This window comes from Mustela erminea, chromosome 12, assembly GCF_009829155.1.
Source record: "Mustela erminea isolate mMusErm1 chromosome 12, mMusErm1.Pri, whole genome shotgun sequence".
NCBI classification, from domain to species: domain Eukaryota; kingdom Metazoa; phylum Chordata; class Mammalia; order Carnivora; family Mustelidae; genus Mustela; species Mustela erminea.
In genome coordinates, this window is record NC_045625.1 from 52616814 (window position 1) to 52641838 (window position 25025).

A 25025-nucleotide genomic window follows, 5' to 3' on the forward strand; every position below is an offset into this window, starting at 1 on the left:
TAACAGAAATTGATAAATTTATGTGATACGTCATTCAGTGTAATACTAAGTATCAGTACAAAGTTCATACAACGATATAGATGAACTCACACATACAATGTCGAAGGAAAGAAGCCAGACATAAAAGAGTACATATTATATGATTCTGTTTAATATGAAGTACAAAAAAGAGACACAATTTATCCACACTATTAAAAATCAGAATAGTAGTTATCCGTGTGGAAAGACTTCCGGAAATGTTCCATTCCATGATCTGGGTGCTTCTCATGAGTTATACACTTATATTAGGCACATTTCGTTACATATATTCTACTTTTTTAAGATTTTATTCATTTATTTGACAGAGAAAGAGAGAGCAAGTAGAAGGAGTGGCAGCCAGGGGGAGAAACAGGCTCCCCGCCGAGCAGGGAGCCTGACCTAGGACTTGATCTCAGGACCACAGGATCATGACCTAAGCGGAAGGCAGACGCTTAATCAACTGAGCCACCCAGGTACCCACATACATTATATTCAAATAAAAAGATTTTTAAGTGCTCATATGCTACATAACAGAGAGCTTTTGAGGATTCCACTTTGCTAGGCACCACTCTTTTACCCCGTGGTTCCCAAACCTAGCCAATCAACAAAATACCTGCAGTCCTTCTTGAACATATAGACTGTCTCAAGCTAGAAATTCTAATTCAGAAAACATGTGACAGGGGGCCTGTGAATGGTTTTGTTTTGTTTTGTTTTGTTTTAAATCTCATGTGATTCTGCTGACTGATTATTCGGAGAACGACTACTCTACAAAATGATTAAGAGAATTTTGAACTCCTTTTTCCCATACATGCACAACATACAAAAACGAATGTGAAGAAGGTGAATGCTCACAGGAGCGCCAGAAGACTTTACACACACCTGGTGAGGTCTGTCCATCAAAGGCCCACCTCTGCCCCTATGTGGTGAACACACACAACAGTGAGCAACGTTACTGCTATGCAATAAAGTTAAAACCCTAAACACGGGAAGAAATAGAGTAGTCTTACCACAGAGTTTTTCTTGGATCCTATGTGCTTCAGCTAGCTTTTCTTCAGCAGCCCGTCTCCCAAGACCAGCTTCCTTTCTAGCAACAGCCAGGTCATATTCCAGACTTTGTCGCAATGCCTCTCCTTTTTCCACCTCGGATCGCAGCTTGGCAATCTGGCTTTCATAGCTTGCCAGCTAAAAAAAGATTCCGAGATCATGAACCAATATTAAAATATGGCACCAAGATAATGAGATCGTGCACCCAAACATTTAAATGTCTTAGAGAAATATGTTTCTCTAATATTGATAAGACAAGAATTCATGAATTTATAATTTTCTAGAAGACTGGAAAAGAAGGACTATAGCTTTACCAAATGACACTCAGTTTTCTAATTTTAGAGAATCCACTAGAGAAAAAAAAACAAAAAAATGCTTTCACGAGCCTATAAAAATAAGGAGAAACTACAAGTTGTTTTTTTCTTTTTAAGTAGGCTCAGTGTGGGGCTTGAATTCAAGATCCCAAGATTAAGAGTCACATGCTCTACCGACTGAGCCTGCCAGGCGTCCCTTTAAAATCGCAAGTTTTAGGGGTGCCTAGGTGGCTCAGTCATTAAGTGTCTGCCTTTGGCTCAGGTCATGATTCCAGGGACCTGGGATCAAGCCCCACATTGGGCTCACTGCTCAGCGAGAAGCCTTCTGCTCCCTCTCCCACTCCCTCTGCTTGTGTTCCTGCTCTCACTGTCTCTCTGTCAAATAAATACATAAAATTTTTTTTAATTTATTAAAAAATTGCAAGTTTTAATCAGAAATAATCATGCCTAAGAAGTGAAAAATGATACACAGTAAGTACTTTAAAATTCATTCTTCCCTCTCTGCTTCCTATTCCTTAAATGAAGTCAAGAAGCAAACTGCATGAAAGCATAGTTGGTAAGTACTGTCTACATTATTTCTCTTGATTATGACATTACTGACAGAGCATGAACTAATAAAAGTGACAATTTTGCAGGGATTTTAATGAACTAATATCTAATTTATCTAATATTGAGACAACTAGATACTTAATAACTAGGTCTAATTTATCTAACAACCTTCCATGAGTAGTGGGACAGAAGGTAAGTCAAAGTCAGAACTAAATGATTTTATAAAGTCCATTCCCACTCCAAAATTCTATGATCTAATCAACAATTCATTAAATAATGTTAAACACTCCTATGTATCAAGTACAGTGAAAGATATAAAAACAAACATTACAGAGCCCCTGACCTCAAGTAATGAAATGCTGTAGAAAGGCACAAAGGATGTTTTATAAAAGAGGTGAAAATGTTACAATAGTTCAAAGAAGAGCAAACTCATTTATTGCTGGTAGTCAAGAAAGAGATGGTGGGTGAGAGAAAATGCTAGAAAGGCATCATCCAGGAAAGCACTGAGCTACTATACCAGACTAGAAAAAGATGGTCCCATTATCAGATAAGAAAAAAGAATTTCAGGGACGCCTGGGTGGCTCAGTTGGTTGGACGACTGCCTTCGGCTCAGGTCATGATCCCGGAGTCCCGGGATCGAGTCCCGCATCAGGCTCCCAGCTCCATGGGGAGTCTGCTTTGCTCTCTGACCTTCTCCTTGCTCATGCTCTCTCTCACTGTCTCTCTCTCAAATAAATAAATAAAATCTTTAAAAAAAAAAAAAAAAAAAAAGAATTTCAAAAGAGCAACATCAGAAATTACCATAAGTAGCTGTTAACATATGGAGTGTAGCAGAGTTACACTCTTTACACATAAAGAATAAAAAGTAGTAATTTTTATTTTAAAAAATATTAGCAAAGTCTTCTAAATACTTATGCTTACAAAATAAGAATTTACAAATATCTTTTAATAGTAAAGAAAAAAATCATAGAATCTTAATTATATACTCAAGATAACTCACTTCGTTTCAGAATCATTCTATCCCTCCCTGCCCACTATCTCCCCGCATCATAAGACTAACATTGTTTAACATTTGAACATTCCCAGTTGTGCCAGGCATTCACCTGTTTGCCCCTAGACCCCCTCCCTATTCTCCTACAGCGATGCTCTGTATTGTAGGAACTACATTTCCCAGGTTCCCTTGACAAATGGCCTCTCAGGTCTGGCCAACAGGAGGCACTTGTGGTATACTTAGAAGGGCAAAAGCAGGGGCGCCTGGGTGGCTCAGGTCATGATCTCAGGGTCCTGGGATTGAGTCCTGCATCGGGCTCTCTGCTCAGCAGGGAGCCTGCTTCCCTCTCTCTCTCTGCCTGCCTCTCCATCTACTTGTGATTTCTCTCTGTCAAATAAATAAATAAAATCTTTAAAAAAATAAAATAAAATAAAAATTTAAAAAAAAAAAAAAAAAGAAGGGCAGAAGCAGTGAACCCAGGGTAGTTCTGCTGCTCCAATATCTACCTTCAGCAACGTCCCTGTCTTCCCTGTTGCTTCGCATTCTCCTGGACAGTCCCTCCTGTTAATCAATGAAGGCCTCTTCGCAGGTAGAAATGTGATAATTCTGCAATGACCCATGGCATACAGTGGGATCACAACTATTTATATTATCATGTACAGTTTAGAATAAAATGCCAGTTGAGGACAAGCCATGGGGAGATGAAGCAGCAACTGCGCTTAACCATTAGGGCAGCATTGTTTATTTCAAGACCCATAGGGTAGGAAGGCCAAATGTGACTATGTTAGAGAACTTACAAAAACAAAACAATGGGTGGCTCAGTCAGGTAAGCACCTGCCTTTGGCTCAAGTCACGATACCAGGACATCCCAGGATTGAGCCCCACATCAAGCTCCCTGCTTAGCGGTGAGTCTGCTTTTCCCTTTGTTCCTCACCCTGCCCTCTCTCTCAAATAAATAATAAAATCTTAAAAACAAAATGATAATCTTAGAGCTTTAGAATCTCAGTTCAAAACAGTCAGAAAGCCAGAGCTTCCATGCTGACTTTAAAAGAATCTCTTATTTCTTATAGCTCTGTGGCTGACAAGGCTTTAAAGACCACACAGAAAATCTAATTATGGGGACTGCAGAATTACATTACAAGTTGAATGAAGAGTCTCACTAAGTTTCTAATGTTAAGATAGTACGTATCAGGGGCGCCTGGGTGGCTCAGTGGGTTAAGCCTCTGCCTTCGGCTCGGGTCATGATCTCAGGGTCCTGGGATGGAGCCCCGAGTTGGGTTCTCTGCTCAGCAGGGAGTCTGCTTCCCCCTCTCTCTCTGCCTGCCTCTCTGCCTACTTGTGATCTGTCTGTCAAATAAAAAAATAAAATCTTTTAAAAAAAATAGTATGTATCCGTTGGGCACTAAGTAGGAAGATAGAAGATGGGATGAGGGCTTTTGGAATTAGAAAAACCTGAAAATTATAAATTTCCAAATCCCCTCTAAACATCCCTTACCAACAAAAGCAGTTTCGCCTCCCTGTCTGAGATAATTAGCCTTCCCTTGCTTAAAGACTTACTAATGAGCACACCTGAAACAGCTGCATTGCCAAAGAATTTGCAAGCACACGTCCACCACTCTTTGTCACCATAGATAAATTCAGATCTCAGTATGCCATAGGAGGAGACATGCATATCCTGGCCCAGGAGAAAATAGCTTATGTAGCAAAAGAAATGCAAGATCTTGCTAATCTTGTCTTAGCAGTAACCTGCAGAACATACATGGGATTGGTTTGGATTTAATAATCCATTCTAACAGTTTTCTAGGATGGATGACTCCCCAATTTCAATCAAAATAATGGAATTCCAGAGTGATGAAGTCCAAGTGTTGGCAATTAACTCGAGCCTCCAAAATATGAAGTCTTAACATTTCTATCATTGTAACCTTCACTTGGACCATCACTAAGAATAAGAACAGCAGCTGCTTTTTGCATCTCTGTTATATGCATATATTACTGACTTTTTTGGCTCCTCCCCTCTGGCCTCATATGAAAAATATTGGAAATAGCAACTTTTCAATTAAATTCATGAGGTACCAAATTATAAAGACCCGATAGTGAGGATATGTATCATCAGTGAGATGGATGCAACAACAAATAAGGCTTTGTGCCCCGTTTTGGCAAGGATGGGAGCATCTTTGTATAGAGGATAATTGAATTGCAACCTGCTACATTACTCAGAAAAAAGATATTACTGTGTGGGAGTTATATAGGAGCGCAGGGGTGATAAAAAGTGTGGACATACAATCATTTTCCTATTTGATCTCTGTTCCATTTCCCCAACACACTTAATCTGCTCTACTCTGTTATACAATTCCCATGCTCCACTGCCCAATGGCTCGACTTCTAGTGGTGTCTCTGGCAGGAACTGCATCTCCTTTAAGGTCCAACCCCCCGCCCCCCAGCATCCCAACACTGAACAGCCCTTACCATGGCTCTACCTCCCCCAAACAGCCCCAACTTCAGGACTCTGGTCACATCTTCTCTTCCCATTGGCCCACTGGCCTATACGCAGTGGTGGCTTCCTGCTGTTACTAATCTCCGGGTGACTTCACCATTCTCTATTTGGATTCTCTAATCTCTGGGTGACCTCACCATTCTCTATTCATCTTCCAATACTTTTACAACCAATTCCCTCTATTAAGGTCCCTCTTCTTGCCTGATTGGACCATATCTGATTTCTTGAGCTACCCACACAGCTGTTAGGAACCTATCCTCTGTTCTTGTGGTTGCTTTCTTACTTATGCATTCATTACAGCAGCAGCAGCAGCAGCAAAATGGGATTTCCCTCCTTGAAAACAGGACTGCCTTCTTTAACATCTTTATGTTCAACCAGCTATCTTCAAAGCTCCTCTCTGTGGCACTCTTCATGTCCCCTACAACATACCTCAGCCTTTCGTAGAAAGGTTTTTCACAATTTTATGGCATGATCCTCCTTACAATCTCACAAAGCCTTCTCAGAATAATGTGATTAAATGCATAAACAATTTAAAAAATCAAAGTATAAAAACAAATAGATCAGACAAAAGCAAATCTGTGATGCCATAATGTACTTCTTTAATAACCCACTGAATAACAAGCTCTACATACAGTCTCACAAGCAGTGTAATTTCAAGGTCGTGACAGGTAAAAACAATATTTTGAAACCTGCAATAACGGAATTGTGTATCTGTGATTTCTAGTGAATACAAGGTCAAATATGCTGCCAATTCTATTACAAAGCTGTCATCATCAAGACAGTATGGTACTGGCACAAAAACAAACACATAGATCAATGGAACAGAATACAAAGCCCAGAAATAGACCCTCAACTCTATGGTCAACTAATCTTCGACAAAGCAGGAAAGAATGTCCAATGGAAAAAAGACAGTCTCTTCAACAAATGGTGTTGGGAAAATTGGACAGCCACATGCAGAAAAATGAAACTGGACCATTTCCTTACACCACATACAAAAATAGACTCAAAATGGATGAAATACCTCAATGTAAGACAAGAATCCATCAAAATCCTTGAGGAGAAAACACAGGCAGCAACCTCTTCAACCTCAGCCACAGCAACTTCTTCCTAGAAACATCACCAAAGGCAAGGGAAGCAAGGGCAAAAACGAACTACTGGGACTTCATCAAGATCAAAAGCTTTGCACACAGCAAAGGAAACAGTTAACAAAACCAAAAGACAACGGACAGAATGGGAGAAGATATCTGTAAATGACTTATCAGATAAAGGTCTAGTATCCAAAATCTATAAAGAACTTATCAAACTCACCAGCCAAAGAATAAATAATCCAATCAAGAAATGGGCAGAGGACATGAACAGACATTTTTGCAAAGAAGACATTCAGATGTCCAACAGACACATGAAAAAGTGCTCCACATCACTCAGCATCAAGAAAATACAAATCAAAACCACTGTGTGATACCACCTCACACCAGTCAGAATGGCTCAAATTAACAAGTCAGGAAATGACAGATGCTGGTGAGGATGCAGAGAAAGGGGGATCCTCCTACACTGTTGGTGGGAATGTAAGCTGGTGCAACCACTCTGGAATACAGCATGGAGGTTCCTCAGAAAGTTGAAAATAGAGCTTACCCTACAACCCAGCAATCACACTACTGGGTATTTACCCTGAAGATACAAATGTAGTAATCTGAAGGGGCACGAGCACCTGAATGTTTGTAGTAGCAATGTCCACAATAGCCAAACTATGGAACGAACCTAGATGTCCATCAACAGATGAATGGATAAAGAAGATGTGGTGTATATATACAATGGAATACTATGCAGCCATCGAAAGAAATGAAATCTTGCCATTTGCAACGATGTGGATGGAACTAGAGGGTATTATGCTGAGCAGAAAAAAGTCCATCAGAGAAAGACAGTTATCATGTGATCTCCCTGATATGAGGAAGTTGAGAGGCAATGTGGGGGTTTGGGGTAGAAAAGGAATAAAGGAAACAGGATGGGATCGGGAGGGAGACAAACTATAAGAGACTCTTAATCTCACAAAACAAACAGGGTTGCTGTGGGGAGAGGGAGAAGGTGGTTGGGTTATGGACATTGGGGAAGGTATGTGCTATGGTGAGTGCTGTGAAGTGTGTAAACCTGACAATTCACAGACCTGTACCCCTGGGGCTAATAATGCAATATATGTTAATTTAAAAAAATTTTTTTTAATTAAAAAAAAAGAGAGTACTACTAATACTAGAATGGCTTATTAAAGGAGGGCCAACTAGGTTAAGGCTTTCATAACTGAAAGAAATGATTAATGACTTAGAGGTTAGTAAACATAAACTGTAATTTTTCTACATCTAAGTATATGGATTCCTTGGTGTCTCCGTTTCTAAGGATTCCATCTTAAGAACCCTTACTCTTAAAAGGACTGGGTAGATCAGTCAAATAATGTCTTCTGCTTGGTCCTAGGTCTCCAGTACCCTTTGACTAAAGAAAGTTATACGGCTCTTCTTTATCCTCTTCCATCCTCATTTCCCTAGGAGATCTCCCTGCTCTATCATCACTGTCTGGGCCATGGAGATATCTGAATAAAGCAGCTCTGTCCAATTTCACACATGTCCCGAAATAGACATCTCTACTATCATGTCCTATTTCACACATCTCTTTTTCACACATCTCTATTACCGTGTTCTGATGATTCTAACAAAAGCGGTAACACTGAAGATCCAGTGGCACTGTCACATCCCAATCATCCGCATCAGTGCAACTTCATCTCACCTAGAAGCAGTGAGCCTTACAAGCAACTCCTCTCTCCATATCCTCTGCCTACTAATTAATCTCAAAAGTAATCCGCTATTTTTAAACCTATCAAAGAAAACTGAGGCTCAGAAAAATTAAATAATTTATCCAAGAACCCGTAACAATAATATTCCTAGAGATTTAAGGATATTTATTTTATTTTATTTTTCATTGAGATATAACTGACATATTAGTTTCTGGTGCCCATCACGATTTCATATTTTGTATATATAGCAAAATGATCAACACAACAAGTCTAGCGAACATCTGTCACCATACATAATTATAAATTTTTTCTTGTGATGAGAACTTTTAAGATCTACTCTCTTAATAACTTTCAAATACACAATACTATTAACTCTAATCACCATTCTGTATATTACAATCCCATGACTTGTTTATTTTATAATTGTTAGTTTATACCTTTTGACCCCCTTCACCCATTTTGCCCATCCCCTAACCCCAAACTCTGACAACCACCAATTTGTTCTGTATATCTATGAGCTTGGTTTTTTGGTTTTTGTTTTTAGATTCCACATATGAGATCATACTGCATTTGTCTTTCTCTGTCTGACTTATTTCGCTTGGCCTAATGCCCTCAAAGCCCATCCGTGTTGTCACAGATGGCAAGATTTCATTTCATTATTATTATGCTGAATAATAGTCCGTTGAATGTCTGTGTGTCTTTATACATACACACTATATTTTCTGTATCTATTCATCCACCAATGGATAAAGATCTTTTTTTTTTTTAAGATTTTATTTTTAAGAAATTTCTACACCCGACATGGGCCTCGAACTCACAACTCAGCAATCAAGAGTCACATGCTCTACTGACTGAGACAGCCAGGGACCCCAGACTTTAAAGATATTTTATGCCAATCACCAGTAGGATGTGTTTAAGCATTAGAAGTATTTAATAAAGCAAATACATGGCCTTAGTTTTTAGAAAACTTCATTCTTCTCTTCCCTGCTTTATAATGGATACATTTACAGATTATATGACTAAAAAATTAGTACATAATACTAAAAAATTAGTACATAATACAAATCATCAAAACAAATAACTGAAACAATAAGAATGAACAGTAACATGAAACTGGAGTTGAGCTGATAACGGCCTATTGCAAGAAAACTATCATTCCTTTTTTTTTTTAAGATTTTATTTATTTATTTGACAAAGAGAGAGACACACACAGAGAGAGAGAGAGAAAGAGAAAGAAAAAAAGCAGAGAAGCAGGGGGGAGCAACGGGGGGAAGCAGGCTCTCCGCCGAGGCGGGAGCCCAATGCAGGGCTCAATCCCAGGATCTTGAGATCATGACCTGAGCTGAAGGCAGATGCTTAACAACTGAGCCACTCAAACGCCCCAAGAAAATTATCATTCTCCCCTAAAATAATGTCCTATCTCTTTAATGTGAACACATATTTCAAAACATTTTGATCAAACAAGAGAGAAGAGTATGGTCTAAGAACTCTGATGACACCTGCAAATATATGTGAAAGAATATAAATAAATGATTATTACAATACAATTATTCCCAACTAAAATGCATATTTGGTTTTAAAAAATAAGTTTTAGAGATTATAAACAATTAACATACATTTAACAACATTACTTTCTATTCACTATGTAATATTATAATGTCAATTAAAGCAATTACTACAATTACCCTTTAAAATTACTTCAACTGCCACTAAAAGAACAAATAAAACAGTCACATATTCACTGCTGTCTATTTTAATCAGAAGCTCCTGTTCCTTAGACTCTGAAAAAAGTCATTTTTTTATTCCATGCACTGCCACTGAGGACCTACTGTGTGCCAAGAAGAACTGTGAGAGAGACAGGGACAAAGCATGATCAGTGCTTTCAGCTCTCAGGACGCTTAGAGGCTAATAAGAGCAGGGAAGCATGAAAAAAATGTTTTGGCTCTAAAGCACCTGTAACAGCACCACATTATAGCAGAGCGAAGGAGTCATTTGCTGCACCTAGGGGGACTTTAAAAGTTTTCCTGACAGGACAGCATCAGAATTCAGCAAAAAAAGGAAGGAAACAACACTGTTTATACTTTTAAATGTCAATAAATTATGGCCACTATTATAGAACACAGGCACTTTATAAATTTTATTTCCCTTAATTATCACAACAAACCCTTTGGGACAAGCATTTCACAGTGGGAAAACAATGAGGTACAGGATAAACAACTAGCCCCAGGTCACATTATCTTGTAATTATGGAAGAGCCAAGAATGAGTCCAGATTTGTGTAACTTGATATTCTTCCCACCACAACCAGGCTGCCTAAGCTGAACTTAAAGAGTTAGATTTAAAAAGAGGAAAAAGAGAAAACACACAACTGACAGAAGTGATATAAACATATAATTCATGGGGGCGCCTGGGTGGCTCAGTGGGTTAAGCCTCTGCCTTTGGCTCAGGTCATGGTCTCAGGGTCCTGGGATCAAGCCCTGCATCGGGATCTCTGCTCAGCAGGGAGTCTGCTTCCCCCTCTCTCCCTGTTTGCCTCTCTGCTTACTTGTGATCTCTGTCTGTTAAATAAATAAATAAAATCTTAAAAAAAAACATATAATTCACAAATTATCTCAAAGAAAAAAAGAACGACTACCCCTGGAATATATACACATACCAGGAAATAGATATATTTATACATATACATACATAGTAATAAAAGATATAATGATAAAATAAAACTAAGGAAACTAGGATAATTTTATGAATTCCACTATGACTAAAAATTCCATACTCAGGGGAGCCTGGGTGGCTCAGAAGGTTAAGTGGCTGACTCTTGATTTCAGTTCAGGTCATAATCACAGGGTCCTGGGATCAAGCCCCTCATCAGACTCCCTGAGGGAGTCTGCTTGGCAAGTCTCTCTACCCCTCCCCCCTTTGCCCCCCCCCTACTCACCCATATGCACGCTCTCCCTCTCCTTTTCTCTCTAAAATAAATAAATCTTTAAAAAATCCCATACTCAGATCTACTTAAGATTGTTCCATGATTGAGCCAGAAAGAACCTAAATTAAAATTTCAAAAATGTCTAATTCATAAATCCTTTAATCACTAAAGGCATTCATCAGTTACTTTTTTGTCAAGTTTAACCCATTAATTAAATTTAAGACAACATACAAATATAATAATTCACTAAACTTCTACTTAACACTCCCATACAGTTCCACTATATTAAAAAAAAAACTGTTTTATTATAATTTCTTTTTTAAGCTCAAGAAGGCGATGGTAATGTTAAACATGGAGCCTGTAATATAAAATGAATCTAAAATAACCAAATTCTACTTTCAACATTGACAGAAATAAATTTTACCTCTGCATTGTGCTTAGTTGTTATTTCTAATTTTTCCTTCTTAGCCCGGTGGAGCTTCTTTCTGAGTTCAGCAGTGATGTCCAAGTCTGTTTCATTTTTAAACATTTGTTTTATATCAGATGAGGCATTCTTTAACCTGTAAAATAAGATAAGAAGATTTAATTCTCACTAAGTCGATTTCCGGTATTTCTAATAAGTTATTTTTCAAAATTACAAGCAACATGATATGGTCTTGGGCCTAAAGAAATGTACAATCTAGTAAAAGATGTCGACTGCAAAAGCTAGATAGTGTGTGGCTAGAAACAAACTACCATTTCAAGATGGTACTTAAAGTAATGATTCTATCACAAGCTGTGCAGTTGTGAAAGAGAGACAGAGAGAGAGAGCACAAGCGGGAAGGAGAGGGAGACATGGGCTTCCGGCTGAGCAGGGAGCCTGACTCAGGTCCTGATCCCAGGAGTCTGGGAACATGACCTGAGCCTAAGGCAGATGCTTAATTGACTGAGCCACCCAGATGCCCCACAGACTGCATACTTTTGGAAAATATTGAGATCTTTTTAGGTTTTTAAGTACTATATTTTATTTATTGCAAGTGTAATAAATATATATTACAAAAAGAAAAAGCATGAGTGACAGAACATAGATTTAGGCTTAAACAGAGCAGACTAGGGGTACCTCAGTAGCATAGTAGGTTGAACTTCCGACTCTTGGTTTTGGCTCAGGTGTGATCTCAGCATCATGAGATGGAGCCCCAGGATGGGCTCCATGCTGCGTGCTGAGTCTGCTTGGGAATATCTCGCCCTCTGCCCCCTACCCCGCTCTCCCTCTCTTTCTAAAACAAATAAACAGGGCGCCTGGGTGGCTCAGTGGGTTAAGCCGCTGCCTTCGGCTCAGGTCATGATCTCAGGGTCCTGGGATCGAGTCCCGCATCGGGCTCTCTGCTCAGCAGGGAGCCTGCTTCCTCCTCTCTCTCTCTCTCTCTGCCTGCCTCTATGCCTACTTGTGATCTCTCTCTGTCAAATAAATAAATAAATAATCTTTTAATTAATAAATAAATAAATAAAACACATAAACAAATCTTTAAAAAGGAAAAAAAAAAGGCAGACTAAAGCCCTGTCTCCCAAAAATTAAAAATTTAATGAAAATATCAGCAAAGAGAATTTAGAGATAAAAATCCACAAGGAGAAAGAGCGCAAAGATGAGTGATAGCTATAAAATATCAGAAGTTGGAAATCAGGTGGACAAGTGGTAATTGATTTACATAAGAGAACTGAATTTAAAGCCAAAGATGGGGAAAGCAACTTGATTTACACCCATATTATTTTATTTTATTGTGCCAAAATTCATTGTTTATGTACCATACCCAGTGCTCCATGCAATAAATGCCCTCCATAATACCCACCACCTGGTTTACACCCAAAAGCTCAATTAATTGACAACAGCTTTGAAAATGGGGTAAAAGTAGAGCAAAAACAAGATAATTAGTTGAAAGTCTGCCAAAGAAATGAGATCCTGGGATCCTTTACCCTACACACCACACAACTGGGTACCAATCTCTTACTCTGGCAAGCACAAAGTAACAGTTTATTCCCGGGAGAGGATAAAACAGAAGGTCTGTGGATTAGAGACATCAGATAGAAATGGTAAGACCCCACATCAAAAATAGGAGACTGGAGTCAAAAATTATGCTGGTCTTCTACAACATCTTGTATGCCAGAATAATGGCAGCCAAGAGAATAAAAGGCAAAGGTTTAACCGACTGAGCCACACAGGCACCCCAACGCTAGGGGTTCTTCAACAAACACCTTAACCATACCACCCTATAGAGAATGCCATAAACACAAAGCCTTACACACTGGGCTTCCAATCAGATTGTTAGGCCCCTAGTTTTAAATAAGAGAGCAGTGAGCTGAGGATCACCAGAATTTAGGAAGCAAGAGTTTAGAAAGACAGACCAAATCAGGGGACAGAGAGGAAGAACCCTCAAAGATTATGCAGGCAAAAGGGAACACAAAAAGGGGGGTGGACCTCCAGAAAAATAAGAGAAGAACGAATATCCATAAAACAAAAACTGAATGTGATTGAAAAAAAATGAAATATTCCCAGAACAGAAAACAGAACTCCTGGAAATCAAAATACAAACTAAAGAATGAAAAGTTAAATAAGTAAATGTTAAAAAAAAAAAATCCTGGATGCTGAAAAAATACCAAGGGAAAATAATTTCCATTTAGAATTTTATGCCCAACAAGTTACAAGGGAATGAGGAAGACTATTTCAGATCTGCAAGGCACCAAAACGATTACCTCCCATGAACTTTCTCAAGAGGACCTAAACTGAGAAGGAGAAAGACATAGGATCCCAAATATAGGGGATTCAAGACAGAAAAAACAGCAATGGAATTTCTAGGAGAGTGAAGAAAGGAACAGCAGGTGAAAGTGTGACCCTGAGATGAAAGCACAGCACCTAATGGGCAATGTGTCCCAGCTGGACTACTGAACTGGCCAAAGCCTCCAGGAGTGACTTCTTGAAGAAGATGCACACAGAAGACAACAGAAGGCTTCAGGGAGCTGAGTGAAAGCGGTGAAGGGAATTAAGAATACACTTATCTTGATGAGCCCCAGGTAACGTATAGAATTGCTGAATCACTGTATTGTACATCTGAAACTAATATAACACTGTGTGTTAATTGTGCTAGAATTACAATTAAAGCTAAACCCAGAGGGGCCCCTGGGTGACTCAGTGGGTTAAAGCCTCTGCCTTCAGCTCAGGTCATGATCCCAGGGTCCTGGGGTCGAGCCCCACATCAGGCTCTCTACTCAACAGGGAGCCTACTTCCCTTCCTCTCTCTCTGTCTGCCTCTCTGCCTACTTGTGATCTCTGTCAAATAAATAAATAAAATCTTTTTAAAAAATTAAATTAAATTAAAAAAATAAAGATAAACCCAGAATACTTCAACTGTCTGAACATACTGAAAGATTTATGCCACTTGATTGGAGTATGAAGCTGAATTCATGATAAAGTCATAGAAATTAAGCAAACTAAACAATGAAACAATGATCAAATCCAAGAAAAACACTGTACGAAAAAGACAAAAAAAAATTTTCTAAATGGAGAAAATCAACTGGAAAGTTTTTGAAATTATAATAATGTAAACATGAAAAACTAAATATAGAGAGGACAGAAAAAGGAGGGAAGCATGAATGAAAACTAAATCATGATCTCTTGTAGTGTGGGCAGTTAGTAGAATAACAGCTAAACCTGAAAAATCAAATAGCAACATAAAAAAAAATTTTGAGAGCTTTAGATCTTAAAAATCATTTCAGAATGGTGACAGTGCTAGCTTTGGCAGCACATATACTAAAATTGGAACTATACAGAGATGAGTTTGGCCCCTGCACAGAGTATAGTGACAGATGGCAGCCCCACTTTTCGTGAGCATAGCGTAACACAGACTTGTTGAATCACTATCGTGTACTGAAATTGATGTATCATTGTGTGTCAACCATAGCTCTGTATAAAAAATACAAAATTTTAAATAAATTAAATCAAATTTAAAATAATATTTTTTTTTTTTTTTTAAGATTTTATTTATTTATTTGACAGACAGAGATCACAAGTAGGCAGAGAGGCAGGAAGAGAGAGAGAGGAGGAAGCAGGCTCCCTGTTGAGCAGAGAGCCCGATGTGGGACTCGATCCCAGGACCCTGAGATCATGACCTGAGCCGAAGGCAGCGGCTTAACCCACTGAGCCACCCAGGCGCCCTAAAATAATATTTTAAAATAAAAATCGTCTCAGAGTTGAAAATGATTGTTTCTAGAGATCAAGAGGGTAATTTGTCACAAGCAAATGAGCACTGCTATTTTTCCTAATGTCAGTGAGTAAGCCTTTCAGAACATGAGATTCTTTAAATAACATACATATGTAACTTTAATTTTTTAAGATAATTTTTGAAGATAAGACTAAAATAAAATAACACAGAGAAACAATGAAACCAAAAGTTGGCTCTTTAAAAAGATGGACAAGCACTCAGATCCACTGAGCACCTGGGTGGCTCAGTGGATTAACCATCTGTCTTCAGCTCAGGTCATGATCCCAGAGTTCTGGAATCAGGCATCTGAGCACAGGCTCCTTGATCAGCAGAGAGCCTGCTTCTCCTTCTCCCACTCCCTCTGCTTGTGCGCGCGCTCTCTCTCTTTCTGTCTTAAAAATAAATAAAATCTTTACAAATGAATAAACAAATATGAAAAAAATCAAAAAACTTGCTAAACCTTTGGCTAGATTGTCAAAATGAGAGAAAAGATTCAAATTATAAAAATAAAGAATGAGAGAGGAAATGACACTACCAACCTAGAGGATTATAATAAAACACTATGAACAACTTTATGCTGACAAGTTAGACAATGTAGATCAAATGGACAAATTCCTAGAAAAACTGACGTTATCAAAATTAACCCCAAAAGAAACAAAATCTGAATAGATCTATAAGAGCTAAAGATATTGGATTAATAATTTTACAAATCTAAACACAAAGAAAACTCAAATCCATATGGCTTCCCTAGTAAATTCTACCAAACATTTAAAGAAGAAATAATATCAATCCTCACTTTAGAAGAGGTGGAGACACTCCCCAGCTCATTCTATTAACCCAGATTACATAAGATCAAAGTGAGTCAGCACAAGAAAGGAAAACTACAGTCCAGTATCCCTCACGAACAGAAATGCAAAAAATCCTCAACAAAACATTAGCAAACCAAATCCAACAATATCTTAAAAGGATTACACAACATGACCTAGTGGGATTTGTCCCAAAAACAGAAAATTGACTTAATTTCTAAAAATCAATTGATGTAATATACCATTTTACTAAAATAAAAAATAAAAATTACATAATCATCTCAATAGATACAGAAAAAGCACTTGATAAAATTCAACATTGATTTGTGACTTTTTAAAAAATGCAACAAACTAGGAATTCAAGGAAATTCACTTAATCTGGTAAAAAGCTTCTATGAAAAACTTACAAGTGGCATACTTATTGGTGAAAGACTGAAAACTTCCCCTAAGACTGGGAACAAAACAAACCTGTCTACTTCTATTTGAGACTGTACTGGAGGAGGGAGGGAGGAAGGAAGGAAGCAAGGGAGGGAGGAAGGAAGAAAGAAAGGAAGGACGGACAGATGAGCAGGCATATATATATTAGAAGGAAAGAAATAGAACTATCCTTTTTTTTTTTTTAAAGTAAGCTCTATGCCCAATGTAGAGCTTAAACTCACGACCCCATGTTCTACCAATTGAGCCAGCCAGGCTACTCAAAAGTAAAACTGTCCTTAATTGCAAAGGACATGATCCTGTAAAAATATCTTAAGAAATTCATTAAGAAACAAAAACACTGGAACTAAAACAATAATTTCAGCAAGGTCACAGAATGTAAAATCAATATACAAAAATCAATTGTATTTATACATATTAACAACAAATAATTCAAAAATGAAGTTTACAAAAATAATTCCATTCACAATAGCATCAGAAAAATAGATTTAGAGGGAGTCTGGGTGGCTCAGTGGGTTAAGCCTCTGCCTTTGGCTCAGGTCATGATCTCAGGGTCCTGGGATTGAGCCCCCATCAGGCTCTCTGCTCAGCAGGGAGCCTGCTTCCCCCTCCCCCTCTGCCTGCCTCTCTGCCTACTTGTGATCTCTATCTGTCAAATAAATAAATAAAATATTAAAAAAAAAAAAGGAGACATGTAGCTCATTGTACCATACTTGAGACTCTAGAAATAAACTTATATACATTTGGTCCATTAATTTTCAACAGAGGTGTCAAGACAATTCAGTGGGTAAAAAACAGTCTTATCAACAAATGGTGCTGATAACAACTGGATAAAAACATTAATTTAGACCCTCACCTCACACCATACATAAAAAGTAACTTAAGGAGCACCTACGTGGCTCAGTCAGTTAAGTGTTGGACTCTTGATTTCGGCTCAGGTCATGATCTCAGGGTCATGCTTAGGTTCTCCCCCTCTGTCGCTTTCCTCTCCACCCCCCCCATGCTCACTTAGAGATAAACTCCCTCACTGAAATAAATAATTTTTTAAAGAGTTTATTTATTTATTTATTTATTTGAGAGAGAGAGAGAGAGAGAACGCAGGGGGCATACGCAGGGGGCATGGGCAATGGCAGAGAACAAGCAGACTCCCTGCTGAGCAGGGAGCCAGATGAAGAAGAGCTCGATCCCAGAACTCTGGGATCACAACCTGAGCCAAAGGCAGACACTTAACCAACTGAGCCAACCAGGCTCCCCGAAAATAAATAAATCTTTAAAACAAAAAGATTCTCTATCCCTCTCCATCTGTCCCTCCCCCAACCCCCTACATGTATGCTTGCTCTCTTAAAAAAAAAAAAAAATAGTTCAATGAAGCATAGACCTAAATGTAAAAACTGAAATTATAAAACTTCTAGAAGAAAACATAGGAGAAAAATCTTCATGACCTAAATTTAGGCAAAGATTTCATAGATACAAAACTAAAAGCACAATCCATAAAGGAAAAGAATTGGAAGGGCACCTGGCTGGCTCAGTCATCACAATATGTGACTCTTGATCTCAGGGTCATGAGTTCAAGGCCCATATTGGGCATGGAATCTACTTAAAAGAAACACAGAAAAAAGAAAAAAATGGGACTTTATTAAAATTTAAAGTATTTGCACTTCTAAAGACATTATTACAAAAATGAAGACAAGCCAATAAATGGGAGATAATATATATGCAATTATATATCTGATAAAAGACAAAAAACTTGTATCCAAAATATATTTTTAAAAAATGCTTAAAGCTCAATAGCAAAAAGACAACTAATTTAAAAATGAGCAAAAGATCTGAATAGGCTTTTCACCAATGAAGATATACAAATGGCCAAAAAATCACATACGAAGATGTTCAACATCATTACTCATTAAAAATATACAAACTAGGGGGGAGGAGTCAAGATGGCGGAGAAGTAGCAGGCTGAGACTACTTCAGCTAGCAGGAGATCAGCTAGATAGCTTATCTAAAGATTGCAAACACCTGCAAATCCATCGGCAGATCAAAGAGAAGAAGAACAGCAATTCTGGAAACAGAAAAACAACCACTTTCTGAAAGGTAGGACCAGCGGAGAAGTGAATCCAAAGCGACGGGAAGATAGACCCTGGGGGGAGGGGCCGGCTCCCGGCAAGCGGCAGAGCAACGGAGCACAAAATTAGGACTTTTAAAAGTCTGTTCCGGGACGCCTGGGTGGCTCAGTTGGTTGGACGACTGCCTTCGGCTCGGGTCATGGTCCCGGAGTCCCGGGATCGAGTCCCGCATCGGGCTCCCAGCTCCACGGGGAGTCTGCTTCTCTCTCTGACCTTCTCCTCGCTCATGTTCTCTCCCACTGTCTCTCTCTCAAATGAATAAATAAAATCTTTAAAAAAAAAAAAAAAAAAGTCTGTTCCGCTGAGGGTCATCGCTCCAGAGGCTAAACCGGGGCGAAGCCCACATGGGGTCAGCGTGGCCTCAGGTCCCACAGGGTCACAGAAGGATTGGGGGTGTCTGGGTGTTGCAGAGCTTGCGGGTATTGGAACGGGAAAGCTGGCTACAGAGACAGAGCCGACAGTAAGCTCACAGCTCGGGGTTACCTTGAAACGGTGGCAGGCTCGGTGAGCTCGGAGCACGGACGGAGGTCAGGCAGACGGGAGTAACTGGGCGCTGTTCTCTGAGGGCGCATTGAGGAGTGGGGCCCCGGGCTCTCGGCTCCTCCGGGCCGGAGACCAGGAGGCCGCCATTTGTATTCCCGTCCTCCGGAAATCTACAGAAAGTGCTCAGGGAACAAAAGCTCCTGAAAGCAAACCCGAGCGGATTACTCAGGCCGGCTTCTGGTAAGGGCGGTGCAATTCCGCTGGGGCAAAGACACTTGAGAATCACTACACCAGGCCCCTCCCCCAGAAGATCAACAAGAAATCCAGCCAAGACCAAGTTCACCTACCAAGGAGTGCAGTTTCAATACCAAGGAGAGCAGCAGAATTCCAGAGGAGGAAAAAGCAAAGCTCGGAACTCATGGCTTTCTCCCTGTGATTTTTTTAGCCTTGCAGTTAATTTAATTTTTTTCTTTTTTATTTTTTTTTTCACTTCTTTTGCTAAAATTTTTTTTAACTTTTACCCTTTTCTTTTTTAACGTTTTTTAACTAGTTTATCTAATATATATATATATATTTTATATTTTTCTTTATTTGTTTTCTTTTTTTTAATTCTTTTCTTTTCTTTTTTTTTCTTTCTTCTTTTTGAACCTCTTTTTATCCCCTTTCTTCCCCCTCACGATTTGGGATCTCTTCTGATTTGGTTAAAGCATATTTTCCTGGGGTTGTTGCCACCCTTTTAGTATTTTACTTGCTCCTTCATATACTCTTAGCTGGACAAAATAACAAGGCGGGAAAATTCAACACAAAAAAAAGAACAAAAGGCAGTACCGAAGGCTAGGGACCTAATCAACACAGACATTGGTAATATGTCAGATCTAGAGTTCAGAATGACAATTCTCAAGGTTCTAGCCGGGCTCGAAAAAGGCATGGAAGATATTAGAGAAACCCTTTCGGGAGATATAAAAGCCCTTTCTGGAGAAATTAAAAGAACTAAAATCTAACCAAGTTGAAATCAAAAAAGTTATAAATGAGGTGCAATCAAAAATGGAGGCTTTCACTGCTAGGATAAATGAGGCAGAAGAAAGAATTAGTGATATAGAAGACCAAATGACAGAGAATAAAGAAGCTGAGCAAAAGAGGGACAAACACCTACTGGACCACGAGGGGAGAATTCGAGAGATAAGTGACACCATAAGACGAAACAACATTAGAATAACTGGGATTCCAGAAGAAGAAGAAAGAGAGAGGGAAGCAGAAGGTATACTGGAGAGAATTATTGGGGAGAATTTCCCCAATATGGCAAAGGGAACGAGCATCAAAATTCAGGAGGTTCAGAGAACACCCCTCAAGATCAATAAGAATAGGCCCACAACCCCTCACCTAATAGTAAAATTTACAAGTCTTAGTGACAAAGAGAAAATCCTGAAAGCAGCCTGGGAAAAGAAGTCTGTAACATACAATGGCAAAAATATTAGATTGGCAGCTGACTTATCCACAGAGACCTGGCAGGCCAGGAAGAGCTGGCATGATATTTTCAAAGCACTAAACGAGAAAAACATGCAGCCAAGAATACTATATCCAGCTAGGCTATCATTGAAAATAGAAGGAGAGATTAAAAGCTTCCAGGACAAACAAAAACTGAAAGAATTTGCAAACACCAAACCAGCTCTACAGGAAATATTGAAAGGGGTCCTCTAAGCAAAGAGAGAGCCTATAAGTGGTAGATCAGTAAGGAACAGAGACCATATACAGTAACAGTCACCTTACAGGCAATACAATGGCACTAAATTCATATCTCTCAATAGTTACCCTGAATGTTAATGGGCTAAATGCCCCAATCAAAAGACACAGGGTATCAGAATGGATAAAAAAACAAAACCCATTGGGACGCCTGGGTGGCTCTGTTGGTTAAGCAGCTGCCTTCGGCTGAGGTCATGATCCCAGCGTCCTGGGATCGAGTCCCGCATCGGGCTCCTTGCTCAGCAGGGAGCCTGCTTCTCCCTCTGCCTCTGCCTGCCATTCTGTCTGCCTGTGCTTGTGCTCTCCCCTTCTCTCTCTGATAAATAAATAAAATCTTTAAAAAAAAAAAAAAAACCCATCTATATGTTGCCTCCAAGAAACTCATTTTAAGCCCCAAGACACCTCCAGATTTAAAGTGAGGGGGTGGAAAAGAATTTACCATGCTAATGGACATCAGAAGAAAGCAGGAGTGGAATCCTTATATCAGATCAATTAGATTTTAAGCCAAAGACTGTAATAAGAGATGAGGAAGGACACTATATCATACTCAAAGGGTCTGTCCAACAAGAAGCTCTAACAATTTTAAATATCTATGCCCCCAACGTGGGAGCAGCCAACTATATAAACCAATTAATAACAAAATCAAAGAAACACATCAACAATAATACAATAATAGTAGGGGACTTTAACACTCCCCTCACTGAAATGGACAGATCATCCAAGCAAAAGATCAGCAAGGAAATAAAGGCCTTAAATGACACACTGGACCAGATGGACATCACAGATATATTCAGAACATTCCATCCCAAAGCAACAGAATACACATTCTTCTCTAGTGCACATGGAACATTCTCCACAATAGATCACATCCTCGGTCCTAAATCAGGACTCAACCGGTATCAAAAGATTGGGATCATTCCCTGCATATTTTCAGACCACAATGCTCTGAAGCTAGAACTCACCACAAGAAGAAGTTTGGAAAGAACCCAAATACATGCAGACTAAACAGCATCCTTCTAAAGAATGAATGGGTCAACCAGGAAATTAAAGAAGAATTTAAAAAAATCATGGAAACAAATGATAATGAAAATACAACGGTTCAAAATCTGTGGGACACAACAAAGGCAGTCCTGAGAGGAAAATATATAGCGGTACAAGCCTTTCTCAAGAAACAAGAAAGATCTCAGGTACATAACCTAACCCTACACCTAAAGGAGCTGGAGAAAGAACAAGAAAGAAACCCTAAGCCCAGCAGAAGAGAAATCATAAAGATCAGAGCAGAAATCAATGAAATAGAAACCAAAAAAACAATAGAGCAAATCAACGAAACTAGGAGCTGGTTCTTTGAAAGAATTAATAAAATTGATAAACCCCTGGCCAGACTTATCAAAAAGAAAAGAGAAAGGACCCAAATAAATAAAATCATGAATGAAAAAGGAGAGATCACAACTAACACCAAAGAAATACAAACTATTATAAGAACATACTATGAGCAACTCTACGCCAACAAATTTGACAATCTGGAAGAAATGGATGCATTCCTAGAAACATATAAACTACCACAACTGAACCAGGAAGAAATAGAAAGCCTGAACAGACCCATAACCAATAAGGAGATTGAAACAGTCATTAAAAATCTCCAAACAGGGGCGCCTGGGTGGCTCAGTGGGTTAAGCCGCTGCCTTCGGCTCAGGTCATGATCCCAGAGTCCTGGGATCGAGCCCCGCATCGGGCTCTCTGCTCGGCAGAGAGCCTGCTTCCTCCTCTCTCTCTCTCTGCCTTCCTCTCTGCCTACTTGTGATCTCTGTCTGTCAAATAAATAAATAAACAAAATCTTTAAAAAAAAAAAAATCTCCAAACAAACAAAAGCCCAGGGCCAGACAGCTTCCCGGGGGAATTCTACCAAACATTTAAAGAAGAACTAATTCCTATTCTCCTGAAACTCCTGTTCCAAAAAATAGAAATGGAAGGAAAACTTCCAAACTCATTTTATGAGGCCAGCATCACCTTGATCCCAAAACCAGACAAGGATCCCATCAAAAAAGAGAGCTATAGACCAATATCCTTGATGAACACAGATGCAAAAATTCTCACCAAAATACTAGCCACTAGGATTCAACAGTATATTAAAAGGATTATTCACCACGACCAAGTGGGATTTATTCCAGGGCTGCAAGGTTGGTTCACATCCGCAAATCAGTCAATGTGATACAACACATCAATAAAAGAAAGAACAAGAACCATATGATACTCTCAATAGATGCTGAAAAAGCATTTGACAAAGTACAGCATCCCTTCCTGATCAAAACTCTTCAAAGTATAGGGATAGAGGGTTCATACCTCAATATCATCAAAGCCATCTATGAAAAACCCACCGCAAATATCATTCTCAATGGAGAAAAACTGAAAGCTTTTCCACTAAGGTCAGGAACACGGCAGGGATTTCCATTATCACCACTGCTATTCAACATGGTACTAGAAGTCCTAGCCTCAGCAATCAGACAACAAAAGGAAATTAAAGGCATCCAAATCGGCAAAGAAGAAGTCAAATTATCACTCTTCGCAGATGATATGATACTATATGTGGAAAACCCAAGAGACTCCACTCCAAAACTGCTAGAACTTGTACAGGAATTCAGTAAAGTGTCAGGATATAAAATCAATGCACAGAAATCAGTTGCATTACTCTACACCAACAACAAGACAGAAGAAAGAGAAATTAAGGAATCAATCCCATTTACAATTGCACCCCAAACCATAAGATACCTAGGAATAAACCTAACTAAAGAGGCACAGAATCTATACTCAGAAAACTATAAAGTACTCATGAAAGAAATTGAGGAAGACACAAAGAAATGAAAAAATGTTCCATGCTCCTGGATTGGAAGAATAAATATTGTGAAAATGTCTATGCTACCTAAAGCAATCTACACATTTAATGCAATTCCTATCAAAGTACCATCCATCTTTTTCAAAGAAATGGAACAAATAATTCTAAAATTTATATGGAACCAGAAAAGACCTCGAATAGCCAAAGAGATATTGAAAAAGAAAGCCAAAGTTGGTGGCATCATAATTCCGGATTTCAAGCTCTATTACAAAGCTGTCATCATCAAGACAGCATGGTACTGGCACAAAAACAGACACATAGATCAATGGAACAGAATAGAGAGCCCAGAAATAGACCCTCAACTCTATGGTCAACTAATCTTCGACAAAGCAGGAAAGAATGTCCAGTGGAAAAAAGACAGCCTCTTCAATAAATGGTGTTGGGAAAATTGGACAGCCACATGCAGAAAAATGAAATTGGACCATTTCCGTACACCACACATAAAAATAGACTCAAAATGGATGAAGGACCTAAATGTGAGAAAGGAATCCATCAAAATCCTTGAGGAGAACACAGGCAGCAACCTCTTCGACCTCAGCCGCAGCAACATCTTCCTAGGAACATCGCCAAAGGCAAGGGAAGCAAGGGCAAAAATGAACTATTGGGATTTCATCAAGATCAAAAGCTTTTGCACAGCAAAGGAAACAGTTAACAAAATCAAAAGACAACTGACAGAATGGGAGAAGATATTTGCAAACGACATATCAGATAAAGGACTAGTGTCCAAAATCTATAAAGAACTTAGCAAACTCAACACCCAACGAACAAATAATCCAATCAAGAAATGGGAAGAGGACATGAACAGACATTTCTGCAAAGAAGACATCCAGATGGCCAACAGACACATGAAAAACTGCTCCATATCACTCGGCATCAGGGAAATACAAATCAAAACCACAATGATGTATCACCTTACACCAGTCAGAATGGCTAAAATCAACAAGTCAGGAAACAGATGCTGGCGAGGATGCGGAGAAAGGGAACCCTCCTACACTGTTGGTGGGAATGCAAGCTGGTGCAACCACTCTGGAAAGCAGCATGGAGGTTCCTCAAAATGTTGAAAATAGAACTGCCCTATGACCCAGCAATTGCACTACTGGGTATTTACCCTAAAGATACAAAAGTAGTGATCCAAAGGGGCAGGTGCACCCGAATGTTTATAGCAGCAATGTCCACAATAGCCAAACTATGGAAAGAACCAACCT

General features: G+C 39.1%; 1 protein-coding gene and 1 pseudogene across 6 annotated transcripts in view; one reads left to right on the forward strand and one right to left on the reverse strand.

Annotated features, from left to right (window-relative positions):
- CCDC171 (coiled-coil domain containing 171) overlaps window positions 1-25025 on the reverse strand; it is a 306243-nt gene that overhangs the window by 266863 nt on the left and 14355 nt on the right. For all 6 annotated transcript variants that reach the window (XM_032307226.1, XM_032307225.1, XM_032307227.1 and 3 more), the window contains exons 3-4: window positions 11536-11671; window positions 1026-1200 (exon numbers count right to left, since the gene is read on the reverse strand). In XM_032307226.1, coding sequence (XP_032163117.1) covers window positions 1026-1200; window positions 11536-11671 — 311 coding nt within the window. The remainder of the gene's footprint in view (window positions 1-1025; window positions 1201-11535; window positions 11672-25025) is intronic.
- On the forward strand, window positions 14869-14965 carry LOC116571244 (annotated as a pseudogene).